Here is a 20,160-nt window from a genome sequence, read left to right on the forward strand (position 1 = left end):
GTTCCCTCCCGGTTAAGGTGCAGTGGGGAAAGTGATCAGGAAGGCTTTGCTGTTGCAGAATCGGGAAAGAGGAAATGGTGACACATTTAATAAACGTCTGCAGCCCTCGGGCAACACCCTGCTCTCCCCCCCTCACTTTCCACGGGCGCGCAGTGTGAGCGCACACACCCGAAAAGAGGAATTACTCCTGCTTCAGGCTGGAGTCCGGCGCTGTCTGACCGTGTGGGCGGGCGTGTCTGACGTTCTGTCCGGAACCGGCCCCTCCCACGCTCCGGACCGCCCGCGTGTGTGCCAGCGCGTGTGGCTGGAGAGATGTTCGGCTCTCCTCCGGCTGGGTTCCGCCCGCTGGCTCTCCCACACCTGTGTTCCCTCTGGGGCGCACCTGAGGCTAATGATCAAACTCAGTACCAGGTGTGCTGGGATACCTGGGTCTGGCTGAGGTACCTGGGCAGGGGTTCGGGTGCCTCTGGGTGAAAGGATCTGCGTGAAACCCCGGCGGAAGGCTCAGGGGGGTGATCTTAGCCCCTTGGAGTCGCGTCGATGGGGTGTCCTCGCCTCTCCCCTTGGGGGCCTGGACTCCCCAAATGCTCGAGCCCTCCTACCCATCCCACTCCCCCCCCCTCCCCTCGTTCTCTCTGCAGTCCCTGTCCCGGCCTTTTCTCTAGGAAAGCTGGGGGGAAAAAAAGTCCCTTTGCTCCCAATTTTGTGGGAGGCAACAAATGACATGCAGTTGTGCCCAGGAGTTGTGAACGGGGGAATGTTCTGGATGTTTTGCACCCAGAAGAGTGCTGGGTGGGGCTCGGGAGGAAATGGTCAGGCAGTCACAGATTCCATTGTTCCACTCGTCCAGTTATTTTGGGATTTTTATTTTTTAACTTTTTGGCCAGGCTGGAAATGGCACTCTTTTTCTTGTGGTGGGTAATCATTTGAAACCAATTTGGATGGGGTTTAATTTCCGCATGTTTAAACCCAAATATGCATATTTTCCGAATTCTTTATTAGTCAGGCTGGGTCCGTGCTCTGTCTGTTTGTTCTCAGCTTGTAAACACAGCACTGTGGGTGGAGCTGTTTTTTCACTAGTTGTAGAAATTTTCCATACTGAGGAAAATGTTCCAGGCAAATGTCTGCTCCAAGCTTCTCCAAGTGAATGGAGCAAAGTCGTTTGGGTGAAGTGTGAGTTTTCGTCCCCCATACTTCTTGTAACTATAATCTTGAACCTTGTGTGTGTGTGTGTGTGTGTGTCCTATTTCACCAAGAGGCCATGCAGTCTGTGTCGATGAGACGGAAATGTGTGTCTCTAGCTGAGCATTTTGTGTCTTGTGTGTTTTGTGTGTGTGTGTGGCTGAGGGTTTTGTGTGTGTGTGTGTGTGTGTGTGGCTGAGGGTTTTGTGTGTGTGTGTGTGTGTGTGTGTGTGTGTGTGTGTGTGTGGCTGAGGGTTTTGTGTGTGAGAGGGCTTTACGCTGGTGTGTGGGGGAGGTGTGTATGGGGGAGGTGTGTGTGGGTTGTGAGTGTGTGGGGAAGCTGTGTGTAGTGTGTGTGGTTGTGAGTGTGTGGGGGAGGTGTGTGTGGTTGTGAGTGTGGGGGAGGTGTGTGTGGTTGTGAGTGTGGGGGAGGTGTGTGTGGTTGTGAGTGTGTGGGGGAGGTGTGTGTGGTTGTGAGTGTGTGGGGGAGGTGTGTGTGGTTGTGAGTGTGTGGGGGAGGTGTGTGTGGTTGTGAGTGTGTGGGGGAGGTGTGTGTGGTTGTGAGTGTGTGGGGGAGCTGTGTGTGTGGGGGAGGTGTGTGTGGGTTGTGAGTATGTGGGGAAGCTGTGTGTGGTGTGTGGGTTGTGAGTGTGTGGTGTGTAGTTGTTGCGCGTGAGGAGGAGCTGTGTGTGGTTGTGAGTGTGTGGAGGAGGAGGTGTGTGTTGTTGCGCGTGAGGAGGAGGTGTGTGTTGTTGCGCGTGTGGAGGAGGTGTGTGTTGCGTGTGAGGAGGAGGTGTGAGGAAGTGGCTGGTTGTGCAGGTGAGCTGAGGGCTGTGCAGACCGGTTATTCCAGCCGTGGTCCGTTTGGCCTGCTGCGTGGGAGAGAACGCCCACTGCAGATCCGCACAGCCGTTGGGCCCTTGAGCAAGGCCCTTAACCCTGCATTGCTCCAGGGGAGGACTGCCTCCCGCTTCGTCTAATCAACTGTTACGTCACTTTGAATAAACGCGCCAGCCGAAGGACATGTAATGTCATGTGATGAGAGCTGAGGGATGAGGGATTTGGGGGATCGTCCATGACGACGTCCCTCAGCATCGTGGTGTTGAGCGTCTGATCTGAGAGGCGCTGTTTGGATCGGCGCCGAGGCATTTTCACTGCTGCCACCGGACGGTTGAAGTGAAACCGGTGCGGACGGGTTACGCACGTTGCGTTGTCATAATGCTGCCTGCAGTGTCGTCTGACGCCGGTGCCGATGGTTTCAGAGGCTTGATCGAGCGTGGGTTCATCACGCGTTTTATCCGCCGCCGAAAGAGAGCCGGAGAGAGCTCTGCCGTAATTGGCACCTTTGTGCAATAATGGCCTCGTGTTTCGTAAAAGGCCTTTAAAAAAAAAATGCTAATTCATGTGGTTTCCTGCGAGTCTAACGTGATGCGAGCCTTGCTGTTGGGTCGGGTGGGTCTGCCTTCGGGGATTTGGTCCTTTTCATGCTCTGCGCAGCTGTTGTCAGTGCTGTGCGTGATGCAAAGGGAATTTTTACGGAAAAAGGAAGACTTGGTCTGACTCCTTGTTTGGAAACGCTCAGATATTTCACATACTTCGGTGCCGGCCGAATGCGTGTCGGGAGATGAGGGTAAACGGCACATTCAGCGGGTTGTTGGCGTGACTCAGAGCGTGTGTTTGTTGTGACGTCGGTGGCCGCGCTCCCAGCCTGCCTGAGAGGAGCGTGCCGGGTTTGTCTGACTGCGTTGGCCAGGGCCCGTGTCGTACAGGACGAGGGAGCGGTACCCAGCTCCCAGCCTGCCTGAGAGGAGCGTGCCGGGTTTGTCTGACTGCGTTGGCCAGGGCCCGTGTCGTACAGGACGAGGGAGCGGTACCCAGCTCCCAGCCTGCCTGAGAGGAGCGTGCCGGGTTTGTCTGACTGCGTTGGCCAGGGCCCGTGTCGTACAGGACGAGGGAGCGGTACCCAGCTCCCAGCCTGCCTGAGAGGAGCGTGCCGGGGTTGTCTGACTGCGTTGGCCAGGGACGGGCCCTGGACGAGGGAGCGGTACCCAGCTCACAGGCCTGCCAGAGCAGGAACACGTTCACCTGTGATTCACCTCCGAGGCTAGAGTCTAGAGAGAGAGCGAGAGAGACTGGGATGGAGGGAGTGAGAGACTGAGGGAGGGAGAGCGGGAGAGAGACTGAGGGAGGGAGGGAGAGACTGAGGGATGGATGGAGAGAGAGACTGAGGGATGGAGGGAGAGAGACTGAGGGAGGGAGGGAGAGACTGAGGGATGGATGGAGGGAGGGAGGGAGAGAGAGACTGAGGGATGGAGGGAGGGAGAGAGAGACTGAGGGATGGAGGGAGGGAGAGAGAGACTGAGGGATGGATGGAGAGAGAGACTGATGGATGGAGGGAGAGAGCGTGTGAACAACAGCCCGTCACTCTCAGCCCTGTTTGATTTACTCTCCTCTTCCTGCCTGGCTCTTCCAGCTGCATGTGCCGTCTCGCTTCCTGTTTATGTTTTAGCACTGACACCCGCCCCTGGCTACGGCTACCTTCCTCTCTGTCCTCATCGACGTTAATGCTGAGCGCCGTTAGCCTGGGCGCTCTGGGGAAGGTTTCCCGTTTTTCTGTACCAGGCTGTGGGCCACGCGGCGTGGCTGCGGTCCAGTCCAGTGGCCAGAACCGGGCTTGGCACCCGGTCATGCCGAGAGAGACGTTGTCGCCAGCGCCACGGCGGAAACATGGAGAGCCTGCGTCTCACTTCCTGTTGATGTGATGTTTGTGCCGATGTTGTGATCTCTTTCTAGAGCAGGCAAACCGATATAAAAAAATTAAAAAAAACTCTGCAGATGCAGCTGAAGCCCCATTAAACACGGAGTGCAGACACGTCTTCTGTAAGGCGCAGGTGAAACGGGCTCAGAGCCTTCTGCTGCTCCGCTCAGGAGCGAGATGACTGGAGACACACACACACACACACACACACATACATACACACACACATACATACACACACACACTCTCTCACACACACACACATACACACACACACATACATACACACACACATACACACGCATACATACACACACACATACACACACACATACATACACACACACATACATACACACACACATACATACACACACACATACACACGCATACATACACACACACATACACACACACATACATACACACACACATACACACTACATATACACACACTCACACACACACATATACACACACACACACACGCACGCATGCACACACACCCACACACACACGCATGCACACACACACACACACACACGCATGCACACACTCACACTCACACTCACACACACGCATACATATACACACACACACTCACACACACACACACACACACACACACACACACACCAGTGGCGGCTGGTGGTGATACTGGATGGGGGGGGCTACAAACTAAACGTCTAATGCCTGTCCATAGCTCACGCTCCGGCATTGCATTACAGAATATTCCATTTGAATATGTGCCATTTGATGAACACTTTTATTCAAAGCACTTACCCCCCCATGAAAACATATAGTAGGTGTGCAGTAAGGGGAAAACTCCATAACTGAACAGTCAGTCATGCGGCCTACCTCATCGCGCTGGCTAACGCACGCCACGTCTGTCATCTCCGTTTGCACACCCACTAATGCCGCCTCTCGTCAGCCAGTTATTTTCCATGAACCGTGAGCACGCAGTCAGGCGGCTCGTGAGGGCCCGTCTGTGACGTGTAGCGTGTGTTGAACAGGCGCTGGGCTCACCGCGCTGAACTGGCTCCACCGCGCTGACGACTCCTCGCTGCGTCTGATCTCATTGTTCCTGTTGGATCAGTCTGCTAACCAGAGGCAGCAGATGATCCAGTTCAGTCTCTGTGAGGTGCACACGTGACTCATCTCTCCTGCATAAATTAGTGAATGGATGCGGTGTGTGGAGCTCAGCTCCTGGCTCTGTCTGTGAGGGCTCGTGTGTGTGTGTGTGTGTGTGTGTGTGTGTGTGTGTGTGTGTGTGTGTGTGTGTGTGTGTGTGTGTGTGTGTGTGTGTGTGTGTGTGTGTGTGTGTGTGTGTGTGTGTGTGTGTGAGTGCACACTGAGTGTGTGTGTGTGTGTACGCTGTGTGTGTGTGTGTGTGTGCACACTGTGAGTGTGTGTGTGTGTGTGGTGTGCTGTGTGTGTGGTGTGCTGTGTGTGTGTGTGTGTGTGTGTTGTGCTGTGTGTGTGTGTGTGTGTGTGTGTGTGCACGCACGCTGTGAGTGAGTGTGCACGCTGTGTGTGTGCGCACGCTGTGAGTATGAGTGTGCACGCTGTGTGTGTGTGTGTGTGTGTGTGTGTGTGTGTGAGAAGAGCTGGGCTGTTTGAAGGCGTCTCCGGTTTCCTCGTGCAGTTGCAGGAGAAGGAAAGGGGGGGAAACTTTGATCTCGTCCCTTTCATGAGTTTCCCCATCTGTCCCGTGGCCCAGTCACATCCCCACGCTCAGGTCTCTGCTGCCATTGGCTCCCCACGCCCAGGTCTCTGTTGCCATTGGCTCCCCCCCACACAGGTCTCTGTGTTGCCATTGGCTCCCCACACCCAGGTCTCTGTGTTGCCATTGGCTCCCCCCACACAGGTCTCTGTGCTGCCATTGGCTCCCCACACCCAGGTCTCTGCTGCCATTGGCTCCCCATACACAGGTCTCTGTGCTGCCATTGGCTCCCCACGCCCAGGTCTCTGTGCTGCCATTGGCTCCCCACGCCCAGGTCTCTGTGCTGCCATTGGCTCTCCACACCCAGGTCTCTGGTGGAAAATGTAATGGTGTGATCGAACCTATAAGTATAAGGCAGGTGCCGGGGGGCTTGAGAGCCGGTCACCCTACGTACAGCCCCTCTGTGTTCACCGGGAGGCAGCAGAGTGAATCCCGGGGGTGTGCGGTCGGTATTGGGGGGTGTGCGGTCAGTATTGGGGGGGTGTGCGGTCAGTATTGGGGGGGTGTGCGGTCAGTATTGGGGGGGTGTGCGGTCAGTATTGGGGGGGGTGTGCGGTCAGTATTGGGGGGTCTGCGGTCGGTATTGGGGGGGTGTGCGGTCAGTATTGGGGGGTGTGCGGTCAGTATTGGGGGGGGTGTGCGGTCAGTATTGGGGGGGGTGTGCGGTCAGTATTGGGGGGGGGTGTGCGGTCAGTATTGGGGGGTGTTTGAGGGGTGTGCAGGTGACTCACCTGCATTTCCGCTGGTTCCCCAGCGGCAGGACTTACGGTCAGACTGTCCGCTCTGTTTCCGCACCATGTCACTGCATCTCTCAGCTTTACGATGAGTAATGGACGGGCATTTAAATAACGCGCATTTCACTGCGTGAAGTGTAAACAGTGGTGATTAGATACACATGTGAATTTGGAGTTCTGAATCGTTGTTGTTTTTAAGCTCATAAATTTTGCTGTGCTGCATCGGAGCTGAGGGCTCGGTACATGCTGTGCTTGCTGTCGACCTTGAGCGGTGTGTGTCTGTGTGTGTGTCTGTGTGTGTGTCTGTGTGTGTGTCTGTGTGTGTGTCTGTGTGTGTTCCTGAACTGCCTGTTCCTGTAGAGGAGAGGTGTCACCCTCACACCGCTGATTTAAAGGCCCCCTCCCCCCCGCCTGCCCGGTCCCGTTATTCCGTTCCTCTTTCCGGGACTCCTGGCCCGTCTCTACCTCTCCGCATCCCAATCTGCCTCAGGATGCTCCCCCTCGTACCTTAGCCCTAGGCTACAGTCGTGTACCTTAGCCGCTAGGCTACCGTCGCGTACCTTAGCCGCGATGCTACAGTCGCGTACCTTAGCCGCTAGGCTACAGTCGCGTACCTTAGCCGCTAGGCTACAGTCGCGTACCTTAGCGCTAGGCTACAGTCGCGTACCTTAGCCGCTAGGCTACAGTCGCGTACCTTAGCCGCTAGGCTACAGTCGCGTACCTTAGCCGCTAGGCTACAGTCGCGTACCTTAGCCGCTAGGTTACCGTCGCATACCTTAGTCGCTATGCTACAGTCGCTATGCTACAGGCTCTGAAAGGGGGGCAGCTCCTTCTGAGGGACGCTCGCTCCACATTCCTGCAGTGGGAGGTTTCCTGCCTGATCCGCTCCGGTGTTCTGGCTGTGGGGATGTGGAGCGGGAGGGGGAGGGGGAGGGTGATGGAGCGTGTTCCCGTCTGACCCTCTTTCCCAATAACACCCCTTTCCCGTCACATCTGGGTCTGATTAACGGCACGCTGCCCCCTCCCTCGTGTGCGCCCCCTGTTGCATAACCCGTAACCCCGGCCTTCCTCTGTTTTTATGCAAGGCGTCCTGCAGCGTTGGAAACGTACTAGCTCACACACACACCCTCAGGCCTGGTCACACACACACACACACACACACACACACCTGGTTGCTCGACTGGCCGGAGAAAAAACCTCTGGCCCGTCAGAAACCTCTGCTGGCGGATCCAGGCCTATATCCTCATCACACCATCAGGATGCCCTGACCCTGATGCCCTGACCCTAACCCCCTCCACCCTGTCCACCGTCACACCAGCAGCGTCATTGCATCATTATTACATGTGTGCCCGTTGCTCATGAAGTGTCAAAGGTTTTCTGTTCTTGGTTTTGTTTTATATTTCCTTATCGTGGCCTTGGCGCTGAAGGTCTTGGTTGCTGGTGTTTTTGCGGTGTGGCGGGGTCCTCTCTGCGTTCTGTCACCCCGCTCTGCCGGGCTTCCCGCTCTAATGGGAGGAGACAATCTGAAATACTGCGTCCTTCAGGGACCAGTCCATCGCCGGGCCTCTGTGGGAGAGAGTCTTTGCCGGTGAATAACATTCAGAATTACCAACGGCCGCAGCCTTTTTTGTGTTGCCAAGCTGCAGTGCTGGCCCACCTGACCTGAATATTACCTTTCAGGTGGCCTGGTCACTCTGTGTGCTGCAGAGAGAGAGGGAGAGAGGGAGAGAGGGTACAGAACCCTCCTTTGTTCCTGGTTGGGGAGGAGGGGTGGTCTGAGGCCTGTATCTCCAGGCTCGGAGCGGGAGAATCCTTCCTCCAGGTGGGCGAGAGGAGGGGGAAGAGCAGCTTTTGATGCTGTTAGCTGCTCCCGGACGCCGGGCCTGCAGTTCACTGCGTGATGAACATCTACGGTCTGATTACAGGGAGCCTGGAGCACAGCCTGTAGCCTGGTGCGGGGTCACCGCCCTGTTCCTGAGGATCTACCGTCCTGCAGGTTTTCACTGCAACACAAATTTGGCACACACCTGGTTCTACTAATTATCAGCTCAAGTTCTTTAGCTGTTGAATGAGGTGAGCCTTGTCAGGGTTGGAGTGAAAACCTGCAGGACTGTAGATCTCCAGGAGCAGGGCTGGTGACCCCTGGCCTAGTGGTGTGACCAGGATAAGATCTGCACAGCTGCTGGGCCGTTCAGCGAGCCATTACCCTGCAGTGCTCCAGGGGATTGTCCCTGCTTCGTCTCACCACAAGTTTGCTTTGGATAAAGGCGTCGTAAGTTACTATCAGTGTGGGCAGAGATGCCTCTCTGCTCTGATACTGTGTTCTCAGGAGCGCAGAGTTAAACAGGGGAGAGTGTGTGGCATCATCTCTTCCTCCTCTCCTCTCTCTCCTCTCTCTCCTCTCTCTCCTCTCTCTCCTCTCTCTCCTCTCCTCTCCCTCTCCTCTCTCCCTCTCTCCCTCTCCTCTCTCTCTCTCTCTCTCTCTCTCTCTCTCTCTCTCTCTCCTCTCCTCCTCTCTCTCTCTCTCCTCTCTCTCTCTCTCTCTCTCCCTCTCTCTCTCTCTCTCTCACGCACACACAATCCTCACATCGGCTCTTTCTGTATTATTTGGTCTATTTTGCGCTGTGATTGCGCGTGTGTGTTTATATTATAAAGTGTGTCCTGTGATACGCTGCAAGGTTAGGCTCCAGTGTGCGTGTGTCAGCAGTGGTTTGGCGCACGGCGGCTGGGTTCTGTTCCGCACAGCTGGGCGTGTGTGGATTTCCTCACCCCGAGCAGAAGTGAAACTGGTGTGTGACTCATCAGCTTTCTCTCTCTCTCTCTCCCCCCTCCCCCTCTGTCTCTCTCTCTCTCTCTCTCCCCTCCCCTCCCCCTCTGTCTCTCTCTCTCTCTCTCTCTCTATCTCTCTCTCTCCCCCCTCCCTCCTATCTCTGGATCATTCAGGCGGTTGGACATGTTCAAGGTCCTGTGTTTTAAGTACCGAAAGCAGTCTCTGTCCGCTTTCCATTCTCCCGCCTCTCATGCGCTCCACCACGAGCAGGCTGTGTCGGTGACTGTGTCTTTAAGGCTCATTGATATCAGTGAAGCTCTGCTCTGATTGGCTGGCCGGCTCTGTGCCGAGCACTTGGATTAGTTCAGCTCCAAGGCTGGGCTGTGCTGAAGAAAAACAAGCTCATAGTTCTGATGTCATAACTGTTTCTTCAGACTAATTGTGTGTATTTATTTGGGTACTGTGTGTTCTGATACTTTATGGCCCCTTCAACTCCCGTTATAATCCACACAGCGAGAGAAACCCTTAATGCACGTTCCTCTCTCTGGCCTGTTTGTGTCGTGAGTGTGTTTTATCACACACCCGTGCTGTGCTGAGACACGGCGGTGTTTGGTTCTGTTCTGTCTCTGTGCACACCCCACACCCCCCCCCCCCCCCCCCTTGGTTACAGGCCTCTCCTGGGCCCGTTTTAGCGGTAATGGGGCCCTTTATCTGGGGCCCAGCCTGGCCCTCCACCCTGTCCAGCCTGGAGATAAGGGGCTATCGCACCGGACAGAGGCTGCTCTGTGTGTGTGTGTGTGTGTGTGTGTGTGTGTGTGTGTGTGTGTGTGTAGTGTGTGTGTAGTGTGTGTGTGTGTGTGTGTGTGTGTGTGTAGTGTGTGTGTGTGTGTGTAGTGTGTGTAGTGTGTGTGTGGGGTTTATTATTTGCCAGTTTCGTGACTTTTCTGCTTCTTCCTAAATTCTTGGTGATTCATGTGATTTTCATGTGATGACACATTTAGGCTGTGAAAGGCTGGGTGCACATATGTGGCATGTGCAGGGATCAAGATTTCAGTCCTGGTCAGATGTGGCAGTCAGATATGCGACTAGAGTAGGGTAGAGTACCAAAACAAGCTGTGTTTTACTCGTAGGCCAAATGAGCAGTGTATTTCACTCGTAGGCCAAATGAAGTGTGTTTACTCGTAGGCCAAATGAAGTGTGTTTTACTCGTAGGCCAAATGAGCAGTGTGTTTCACTCGTAGGCCAAATGAAGTGTGTTTCACTCGTAGGCCAATGAAGTGTGTTTTACTCTTGGCCAAATGAAGTGTGTTTTACTCGTAGGCCAAATGAACAGTGTGTTTACTCGTAGGCCAAATGAGTAGTGTGTTTTACTCTTGGCCAAATGAAGTGTGTTTCACTCGTAGGCCAAATGAACAGTGTGTTTTACTCGTAGGCCAAATGAACAGTGTGTTTTACTCGTAGGCCAAATGAACAGTGTGTTTTACTCGTAGGCCAAATGAAGTGTGTTTCACTCGTAGGCCAAATGAACAGTGTGTTTTACTCGTAGGCCAAATGAGTAGTGTGTTTTACTCGTAGGCAAATGAAGTGTGTTTCACTCGTAGACCAAATGAACATCGTAGGCCAAATGAAGTGTGTTTCACTCGTAGGCCAAATGAACAGTGTGTTTTACTCGTAGGCCAAATGAGTAGTGTGTTTTACTCGTAGGCCAAATGAAGTGTGTTTCACTCGTAGACCAAATGAACAGTGCGTTTCACCTGTAGGCTGTTTGTTGCTATAGCAGCTGGTGACTGCCGGTTGATTTTTTTTTTTAACTTCAAGCACTTGTTACTGTCCCTACAGTTATGTGCTTGTTATTTGTTGTTTCCCACTGCTGCACAGAAAAGATGTGTTAATTGAATAAATAAAGGTTTGTTTGTTTATTTGTGAGTAAGCACGCACGCTGATTTGAGTTGAGGCCTGGGCCGCTGGCTTCTCTCTCCTGGTCTCTGAAGCGTCAGGATCCGTTTCCCTTTGTTTCCCAGTGGACGTGGGTGAAGGCTCTGCCCACAGCTCCCTTCTCTAGAGCTCTCCCTCTCCCTCCCTCCTCTCTCTCTCCTCCCCCCCTCCCTGTCTCTCTCTCTCTCTCTCTCTCTCTCTCTCCTCTCTCCTCTCTCCTCCCTCCTCCTTCTCTCTCTCCCTCACCTCTCATCTCTCTTTCCCTCTCTTTCTATACTTCACACTCCCTTTCCTCTCTCTCCTCTGTTTCCTTCTCCCTACACTTCACACTCCATTTCTTTCCTTTCTCTTTTTCCTTCTATACTTCCCACACACTCTCTCTTTCTCTCTTTCTCTCTCCCTACACTTTACACACAGTCTCTCTCTCTCTCTCTCTCTCTCCCTCTCTCTCTCTCTCTCTCTCTCTCTCTCTCTCTCTCCCTCTCTCTCTCTCCCTCTCTCTCATCTTTCCTCCAGCTGGGCTGTGTGCTACAGGCGGGTCATGTGACGCAAGAGGGGGCGGGGCCTTGGTTCTCACGACATTAAATTCTTTGTTCTCTCAGAGCCAGCCCACCGATTGGCTCCCTGTCTGTTGAGGCCAGTTCTGTCTGGAGAGTCCGTCTGTCCCTGGACAGACGAGCGAGTTTTTACCGTCAGCAACCTACATTTTAGAGGGGCAAGCCTCCTTTAGCTGATGAAAATGTTTTGGTGTTAACTCAATGCCCTCGACATTTTTTCTTGAATGATGGTTCTTAGGGCTTCCTGGGAGGGTATTTTTTATTTTTCATTTTTTTAGGAGGTGGGAGGGGGGGGTTCTATCCTCTCTTCCAGCTCTTAATCCAGGCCAAACTTCCCCCGTGGGTGGGGGGGGGGGGTTTGCATGCTGTCTCCCTCACACAGAAAAAGCCTCATGAATTCCTGCACTTCACATTAATTATGTTGAAAATAAATGGGCAGTTTAAGTCGTGTTGACATAATATAAAAGCTCCCAGTGTTGTTACTGTGCAGGGTCTCCCACTGGGAGGGCTGAGCTCCCCCCCTCCCCCGCCACCACCCCCACCCCCCCACCCCCCACCGTGCCCTAATTAGTCATCGAGTAGATGCTGTTCTCCAGAGCCACTTACAGAACTGCAGCACTCTAGCCATTCAGCAGCCAAGGTGTGTGCCTCAGAACCTGTGCGTTTGGACCCGGGCAGGGCTGGCGTTTGGACCCGGGCAGGGCCGGCGTTTGGACCCGGGAAGGGCCGGCGTTTGGACCCGGGCAGGCCTGGCGTTTTGGACCCGGGCAGGGGTGTCGGCCAGCAAGGCGTAACTAAAGTCCGGCCGAGCGGACGAAACCGGGCCTGGTTTGTGGAGCTCACTTCCTGTTCTTGTTGAGACGCTGCTCATGGCACCTCTGTGGTCCAGCCTCTCTGCTAATGTAGGTCAGTGGGCCCGACGTGGCCCAAACACCAAGTCCGTTTTCTCCCGCGGAGAGAGCGTCACGACCGGTGTTTTTGTCCTCCGTCTTTTCTCTCCACATGTGTAGTGCTTTCCAGACGGAAAGGGAATCTCATGACCGTATACGAGTCTCCTCTTTTCCTGACGCCATCTCTGGCTCCGCTGTGTGAAACATGGCGGCCTCCACAAAGAGACTCCATGGATGACGTCGCGGACTCTTGGTCATTTTTTCCCCCTGCGGTCCGTGTCCGCCCAGGAGGCCACACCGCCTGAGAGAATCTGCTGTGCAAAATTCTCCAAAATCGATGTTGAACGCTGGCATTAATACCAACTTAAATGTTTAGATCGAGTCAAGGGGTGCATTGGGCGGTTGGGGCAAAAGGGGCAGGTTCTGAGGCTGGAGGGCCTAGTTCTGGGGCTGGAGGGCCTGGTTCTGGGGCTGGAGGGCCTAGTTCTGAGGCGGGAGGGGCATTTCCGCCGGCCCCAGCCTGCCTGTGCATGAAAGCACTTCACAGGCTCGCGTCTCTGTGTTTATTGTGCTTTTTTTATTTTTGGAAATCTTTAGAGAAAGGGGAGGGCTTGCTGTCCTCCTGTATGTGGTGTGTGCCCCTGAGCTGAGACCCCTCCCTCCCTCCCTCCCTCCTCCTGTCTGTGTGCGGCGTTGGGGGAGGGGCGGGGTTTTGGTCATTTCCCGCTACTGTAGATTGGCTCAGAGGAGAGAGGCCTGCTGCTCAGCTGGGCCCTGCAGACGTGTCTGTGTGGGTCTCTGCTGCCCCCCCTGCTGCGCTGGCCCGCTGCGGTACTGCAGGCAGCGCGCCCCTCCCCCACGCCTGCCCCCCCTCACTGAAGCCTCCCCCGGGTGGAAAGTTTTAATTGAGGAGGGGCCACGGTGGGGGGGGGGCGGGGGCGGGTAGGGTGTGTTTAAAGTGTGAATCTGGAGTAAAAGGCAGAGGAACTCTGTCCTGGTCTGCGTGTGGCAGGCCAACAGGAGGGCCTATTCATTTCACCACCCTCTGGCTCCTTCAGACACAGCTCTGGAGTAAATGTGTGTGTGTGTGTGTGTGTGTGTAGTGTTTCTGTATGTGTGTGTGCGTTTCTGTGTGTGGCCTTCAGACCCAGCTCTGGTGTGTGTGTGTGTGTGTGTGTGTGTGTGTGTGTTGTGTGTGTGTGTGTGTGTGTGTGTGTGTTGTGTGTGTGTGTGTGTGTGTGCTGTGTGTGTGTGTGTGTGTGTGTGTGTGTGTGTGTGTGTGTGTGTGTCTGAGTGTGTGTGTGTTTCTGTATATGTGTGTGTGTGTTTCTGTATATGTGCCTGTGTGTGTGTGTTTCTCTGTATGTGTGCCTGTGTGTGTGTGTGCTTGTGTGTGTGTTTCTCTGTATATGTGCCTGTGTGTGTGTTTCTCTGTATGTGTGCCTGTGTGTGTGTTTCTGTGTGTGTGTATTTTTTTGTTTGTTTTGTTTTTCTGTGTTTTGTGTGCGTCTGTCTGTGACCTAGTTTGTGTGACGGTTCATCTGATATCAGAAGGCCTTTAGGTATAGACACTGTTGGCCCGTTGTTTTGGCTGCAATCTCACATTTCTCACGTATTTTTGTTCTTTACCGTGTGCTTGTTCCAGTGAGCAGTCTGCAGTGCCCATGCTGGTGAAACTGAGCAGGGGAAGAGTTCTTTAGGGTTTCCTGTGCTGCGCAGTCTCAAACTCTGTCAGTGTCATTTCAGCTGTCATCTGCGTTTTCTGCGCGTCCTTTGCTCTGCAGAGGAACAGTGTGGCTTTTCAAACCTCTGAGGAGCCTGCCAGCAGCATCTCCAGTGAGGTGTCAATCATCTCAGCGATTCTGACATTTTTTAATCCCCCAGTGTGAGCGCTAACTATCCGCCCCGCCAAATCATTTTAAGGGCGCACGCCGTTTGTGTTGAGCATAATTTAAATATTGTTGGGCTCCAGATGAAGCATTTGGATAATCGGAATCGTCTGTGGTCCCGACCCATGGCCCTCGGTCTCTCAGCGAGAGTGGGTTCAGTGTGAGCGATTTCCTTTAACTCACTCCTGTAGGAAGTCAGTTATGAATGTCTGCCTGGTTCTTGCGCTCTCCTGCATGAATATTGGCATCAGGCCGTGACTGGTGTGATTGACAGGTAACCCGGAACACATCCCGATGCTGTTTGGTGCTGTGGGGGTGATGTGAGATTGCAGGGCAGTGTTTGACTCTGTGTGCTGTGGGGGTGAATGTGAGATTGCCTGGCAGTGTTTGACTCTGTGTGCTGTGGGGGTGATGTGAGATTGCAGGGCAGTGTTTGACTCTGTGTGCCTGGGTGCTGCTTCTGTGCAGATGAGTTTGCGTTTCCTTCTCAGAACCGCGTATCTGTGCTGGGTTATGAGGGGGAGAGAGTAGCTGAAGTGTGTGTGTGTGTCTGTGTGTCTGTGTGTCTGTGTCTGTGTGTGTGTGTGTGTGTGTGTGTGTGTGTGGGGGTGTGGGTTTTCTTTTGTATATGCAATTTCATTTATTTTATCATTTGTTTACCACCACAGTCAGCGGTCAGTCAGTATTTTGTGCGTCTCCAGAGACTTGTTGGAGAACATGAGCTACGGCACCCCTGAATCACACGCCATCTCTGGCCCTGCTCACTGTGAGCATTAATACCTCTGTTCTGTGGGGTTCCCCTCCGTAGGAGAGTAATGAGCTCACTGTGTAATGCACCCCTGAATCAGCTGACTCTGTGCTGCAGGTCCTTCCTGACTCTGCGTTGCTGTGTTGGGGGAAGAATGTCGGTGTCATGTGCCGTTTTGTGGGAAGGCGGTCAATAAACTGCATGTGGTGTAAATTCCAGGCATAGCGTGTGTATGTTTCTGTGTGCGATCTGAGGGTGGGGGGGTGGGTGTGTGTGTGTGTGTGTGTGAGCACAGGATCTGGTGTGTGTGTGTGTGTGAGATCACAGGATGATCTTGTGTGTGTGTGAGTGTGAGATCACAGGATGATCTGGTGTGTGTGTGTGTGTGTGTGTGTGTGTGTGGTGTGTGTGTGTGTGTGTGTGTGTGTGTGTGTGTGTGTGTGAGAGATCACAGGATGGTGTGTGTGCCCAGTCCTGCAGCTCTGCTCTCCTGTGGTGAATGAGGGCTGGGACAGACAGGGTCAGTGAGTTCTCTCTGTAGCGGCCGCCATTTTGGATTCTTCTTCACTCCCACTTCACCCGGACTGGGCCCTGCTCCAGAGAAACGGTGACCCGGGTCCTCCCGGGTTGCCGTGCGCGGTCTGCGTCTGTCTGCCCCGCCAGAGACCCTTCAGAGTCACTTCCTGCCCTGCGTCCCGTCGGGGGAAATGAATATCTCCTGTGATGTCCGCAGACAATGCGTCCGGGGAGGAGAGCTCTAGATTCTCCCCCGTGGGCAGTGGAGCTTCAGATCTCATTTGGCCCATCCCCCTCGAACATTGCAGTGAATATCTGTGTGTGTCTGTCTGTCTGGACGGGACCAGGAGTCCAGTCTTATCTGAAACGGCAGGTGTGGGTGCAGCTTCCTGTTTTCGACAAGCACTGCATGATTCAACCGAGTGATCATGGTCTTCGGTCAATAACCTTGATGAGGGAAATCGGCTGTCTTTATGCCGGGCAGAAAGCAACCTCAACCCACACCGACCCTTTTTCAGTTGACGCCCCTGGACTCTGCTTTCATAGCTGCTGCCTCAGGGGATTGTGGGATACGTAGTGACATCAGCAGCAGTGTTTGATGTCGATCTTGTTAGCGGTGATGTCATCACATCATCTGAGACCGAGTTAGTAACTTAAGCTTCTACTGCGGCCTACATCACCCCCCCCCCCCCCCCCCCCTTTAATTCGGGAAGGATCCCTCCTACAGAACCACCATCTGGGGTGTAGTATTTGGTATGATGTAGCGTCTCAATGGGACTCTTTTGCTAGAAGCTGAGCTTTAGCTGTACATTTGTGCTGAATTAGATTTGACCATTTGGCATTAAAAATGTGTCGGCAGGCAGTTTGAGCATTTGACAGGGACGGGGTTTATCTGGAGTTTTATCTGCAGATGAGCTGGTGTCGTGGCCCTTGAAACAGCAGCGGGGTGATTTTCAGCCTAACTTTGCTCGTTGATTAGCCCCCTCCGCTGGTTGTTTTGATGAAGGTGTCTCAGAATCTAATGCAGTCCTACAACTGGGAGCACGCCTGTGTTCCTCTTCATTTTCTCGACAGATCCACCCAGTGTATCCGCTCAGATCGCCTCGGTCTACGCCCGGGGGGGGGGGGGGGACGGACAGTGTTTATTTTTTGCAGTTGATAGTTCAGAGCTGGAGTGGTTTTAGAGGGTGATTGGGACTGATCTGGTTGAGTTTGTTTTAGTGCTGACAGCACAGAGCATTCCAGCCGCTTGTTTGTGATTAGCATGTTATAGTTCTCCCACTGACACTCTCTCTCCCTCTGTCTCTCTCCTTCCTCTCTCTCTCTCTCTCACTCAGCACAAGCACACACCTGCATGCAAAAACTCATACACGCCTGTCTCTACACAATATCACTCGCCCAAGGCCAAACCCTTTTGTTTTGTTTTTTTGGGAGGGATGTTGGGTGTATCTAAGCCTGTGTTTACCCATTGTTGACACAAACGCAAACACTCTGTCTATAGCTGGGTTGTGTTGTAGAGAGTGTCGATGCCTTAAACTGGGTTGTGTGTTGTGTAGATGTGTTAACGCTAGGTTGTTGTTGTGTTGTGTAGATGTTCACGCTGGTTGTTGTGTGTTGTGTAGATGTTCACGCTGGGTTGTTGTGTGTTGTGTAGATGTTCACACTGGGTTGTTGTGTGTTGGTGGTAGATGTTAAAGCTTGGTTGTGTGTTGTGTAGATCTTAATGCTGGGTTGTTGTGTGTTGTGTAGGTGTTAAAGCTGGTTTGTTGTGTGTAGTATAGGTGTTAATGCTGGTTTGTTATGTTGTGTAGGTGTTAAATCTGGGTTATTGTGTAGATAACGCTGGGTTGTTGGGTTATTGTAACGCTGGGTGGTTGTGTATTGTGTAGATGTTAACGCTGGGTTGTTGTGTGTAGTGTAGATGTTAACGCTGGGTTGTTGTGTAGATGTTAACGCTGGGTTGTTTTGTAGATGTAAACGCTGGGTTGTTGTGTAGATGTTAACGCATGGGGTTGTTGTGTGTTGTGTAGATGTTAATGCTGGGTGTTGTGTTGTTGTGTAGATGTTAACGCTGGGTTGTTGTGTAGATGTTGACGCTGGGTTGTTGTGTTGTTGTGTAGATGTTAACGCTGGGTTGTTGTGTAGATGTTAACGCTGGGTTGTTGTGTTGTTGTGTAGATGTTGACGCTGGGTTGTTGTGTTGTTGTGTAGATGTTGACGCTGGGTTGTTGTGTTGTTGTGTAGATGTTGACGCTGGGTTGTTGTGTAGATGTTAACGCTGGGTTGTTGTGTAGATGTTAACGCTGGTTGTTGTGTGTTGTGTAGATGTTAACGCTGGGTTGTTGTGTTGTTGTGTAGATGTTAACGCTGGGTTGTTGTGTAGATGTTGACGCTGGTTGTTGTGTAGATGTAACGCTGGGTTGTTGTGTAGATGTTAACGCTGGGTTGTTGTGTGTTGTGTAGATGTTAACGCTGGGTTGTTGTGTTGTTGTGTAGATGTTAACACTGGGTTGTTGTGTAGATGTTAACCGCTGGGTTGTTGTGTGTTGTGTAGATGTTAACGCTGGGTTGTTGTGTTGTTGTGTAGATGTTAACGCTGGGTTGTTGTGTAGATGTTGACGCTGGGTTGTTGTGTAGATGTTAACGCTGGGTTGTTGTGTAGATGTTAACGCTGGGTTGTTGTGTGTTGTGTAGATGTTAACGCTGGGTTGTTGTGTTGTTGTGTAGATGTTAACGCTGGGTTGTTGTGTAGATGTTGACGCTGGGTTGTTGTTGTGCCACAGATGGAGGCGGGCGGAGGGGCGCGTGGCTCTTCAGAGGGCCTCCATCATCAGCCACTGGAACTGGCTGCAGGCCCACATCTCAGACCTGGAGTACCGCATCCGCCAGCAAACAGACATCTACCGCCAGGTCCCGCTCCAACAAGGTGAGAACACACACACACACACACACACTCTCACACACACACTCACACTCTCACACTCTCTCACACACACACACACACTCTCACACACTCACACACACACTCTCACACACTCACACACACACACTCACACACACACTCACACACACACACACACACACACACACACTCACACTCTCTCACACACTCTCTCTCTCACACACACACACACATACATACACACACACACACACACACACTCACACACACACACTCTCACACACACTCACACACTCACACACACACTCTCTCACACACACACACACACACTCACTAATTTGCTAACTCACGAACTCTCACACGCACACACCCTCACACCCTCACACACTCACACACACACACTCACACACCGACATCTACCTCCAGGTTCGCTCCAACAAGGTGAGAACACACACACACACACACACACACACACACACACACCTACCTCCAGGTTCGCTCCAACAAGGTGAGAACACCCACACATGGGGTGACAGGGTGTTAGTGGTGATTACTGCTCCTGATTGGTCAGAATGTCTTCACACCTGTCTCCCGGGTGAAGGGAGCGTTGCTGTAAACCTTCAGTCTGTGCTGCAGTCCTGACAGCTCCACAGAGCCTTAATAAAATCTCACTTCCTGTTCTGCGGCTCAGCCCCTCCCACTCTGCTCTCGGATTGGCTGATTGAGGTGTGACATTGCTCTGTGATGCTCATACCTGCCCTGAATGAGTTGCAGAAACCACCCTGCCGCTTCCTCAACTCAGCTCTCCAGGGCCCAGAACTGCTGCTCTCCAGTCTGGCCCCTCATCAGCACTAATAGTTCGATCACATTTGAGGATCCCTGCCATACACCACTTTTATAATAATGATACATTTATATTATCATTACATGATTACATTTACTACACCATTCACTTTGAGAAGGTGTCGCAGACTCAGATTAAGTTTAATCTTCGATTAAATTGAGTTTTGTATTGAGAGTTCTGCTGGTGTCTGATGTATGAGCAATCGGGGCTGTGTGCTCTCGGTTGTTATGGAGCAGTTGTATGAACAGTGTGATTCATTTTATTGAGTCATGTTGTATTGCAGTCATTGTGTCTGCTGCTCTGATGTTATTATAAAGTGCAACAGCATTCTGCTTATACTTATCGATCGCTGCGCCTTTCTCATCGCCGTGTCTTAGAGCTGTGATCGATTGCTCTGGTCTGGCTCGCCCCTGATGTTTACTAGGCCCTGTGTTGTGCACATCGCTATCTTGGCTGTGATCGATTAATCTGGTCTGCCCTGTGCTGTTCACGTCGCGGTGTCTTGCGCTGTGTTCGATTGCTCTGGTCTGCCCTCCCCCTGCAGGGTTTGATCGTGCTGGGAGACTCCGCCCCCTGTGAAGTGTCCTTGGAGGATGGAGCTGAGGTGAAGGCGGAGCCCGTCCCCTGTCATGTGACGCAGGTGAATTGCGTTTGTTTATTTTTTAGCAGACCGCCGATGCCAGTCTCCGTTCGATCGCCTTGTTTTCTGCCG

At 52.8% G+C, this 20,160-nt stretch overlaps 1 protein-coding gene across 1 annotated transcript in view; it reads left to right on the plus strand.

The window, feature by feature from the left end:
* Positions 1-20,027, plus strand: part of kansl1b (KAT8 regulatory NSL complex subunit 1b) — a 45,979-nt gene extending 25,952 nt beyond the window's left edge. The window contains exons 4-5 of the mRNA XM_061224591.1: positions 18,486-18,628; positions 19,993-20,027. Of these exons, the coding sequence (XP_061080575.1) occupies positions 18,486-18,628; positions 19,993-20,027 (178 nt within the window). The remainder of the gene's footprint in view (positions 1-18,485; positions 18,629-19,992) is intronic.
* The last annotated feature ends 133 nt before the right edge of the window (positions 20,028-20,160 follow it).

Source organism: Conger conger, chromosome 16, assembly GCF_963514075.1.
Source record: "Conger conger chromosome 16, fConCon1.1, whole genome shotgun sequence".
Taxonomy (NCBI): domain Eukaryota; kingdom Metazoa; phylum Chordata; class Actinopteri; order Anguilliformes; family Congridae; genus Conger; species Conger conger.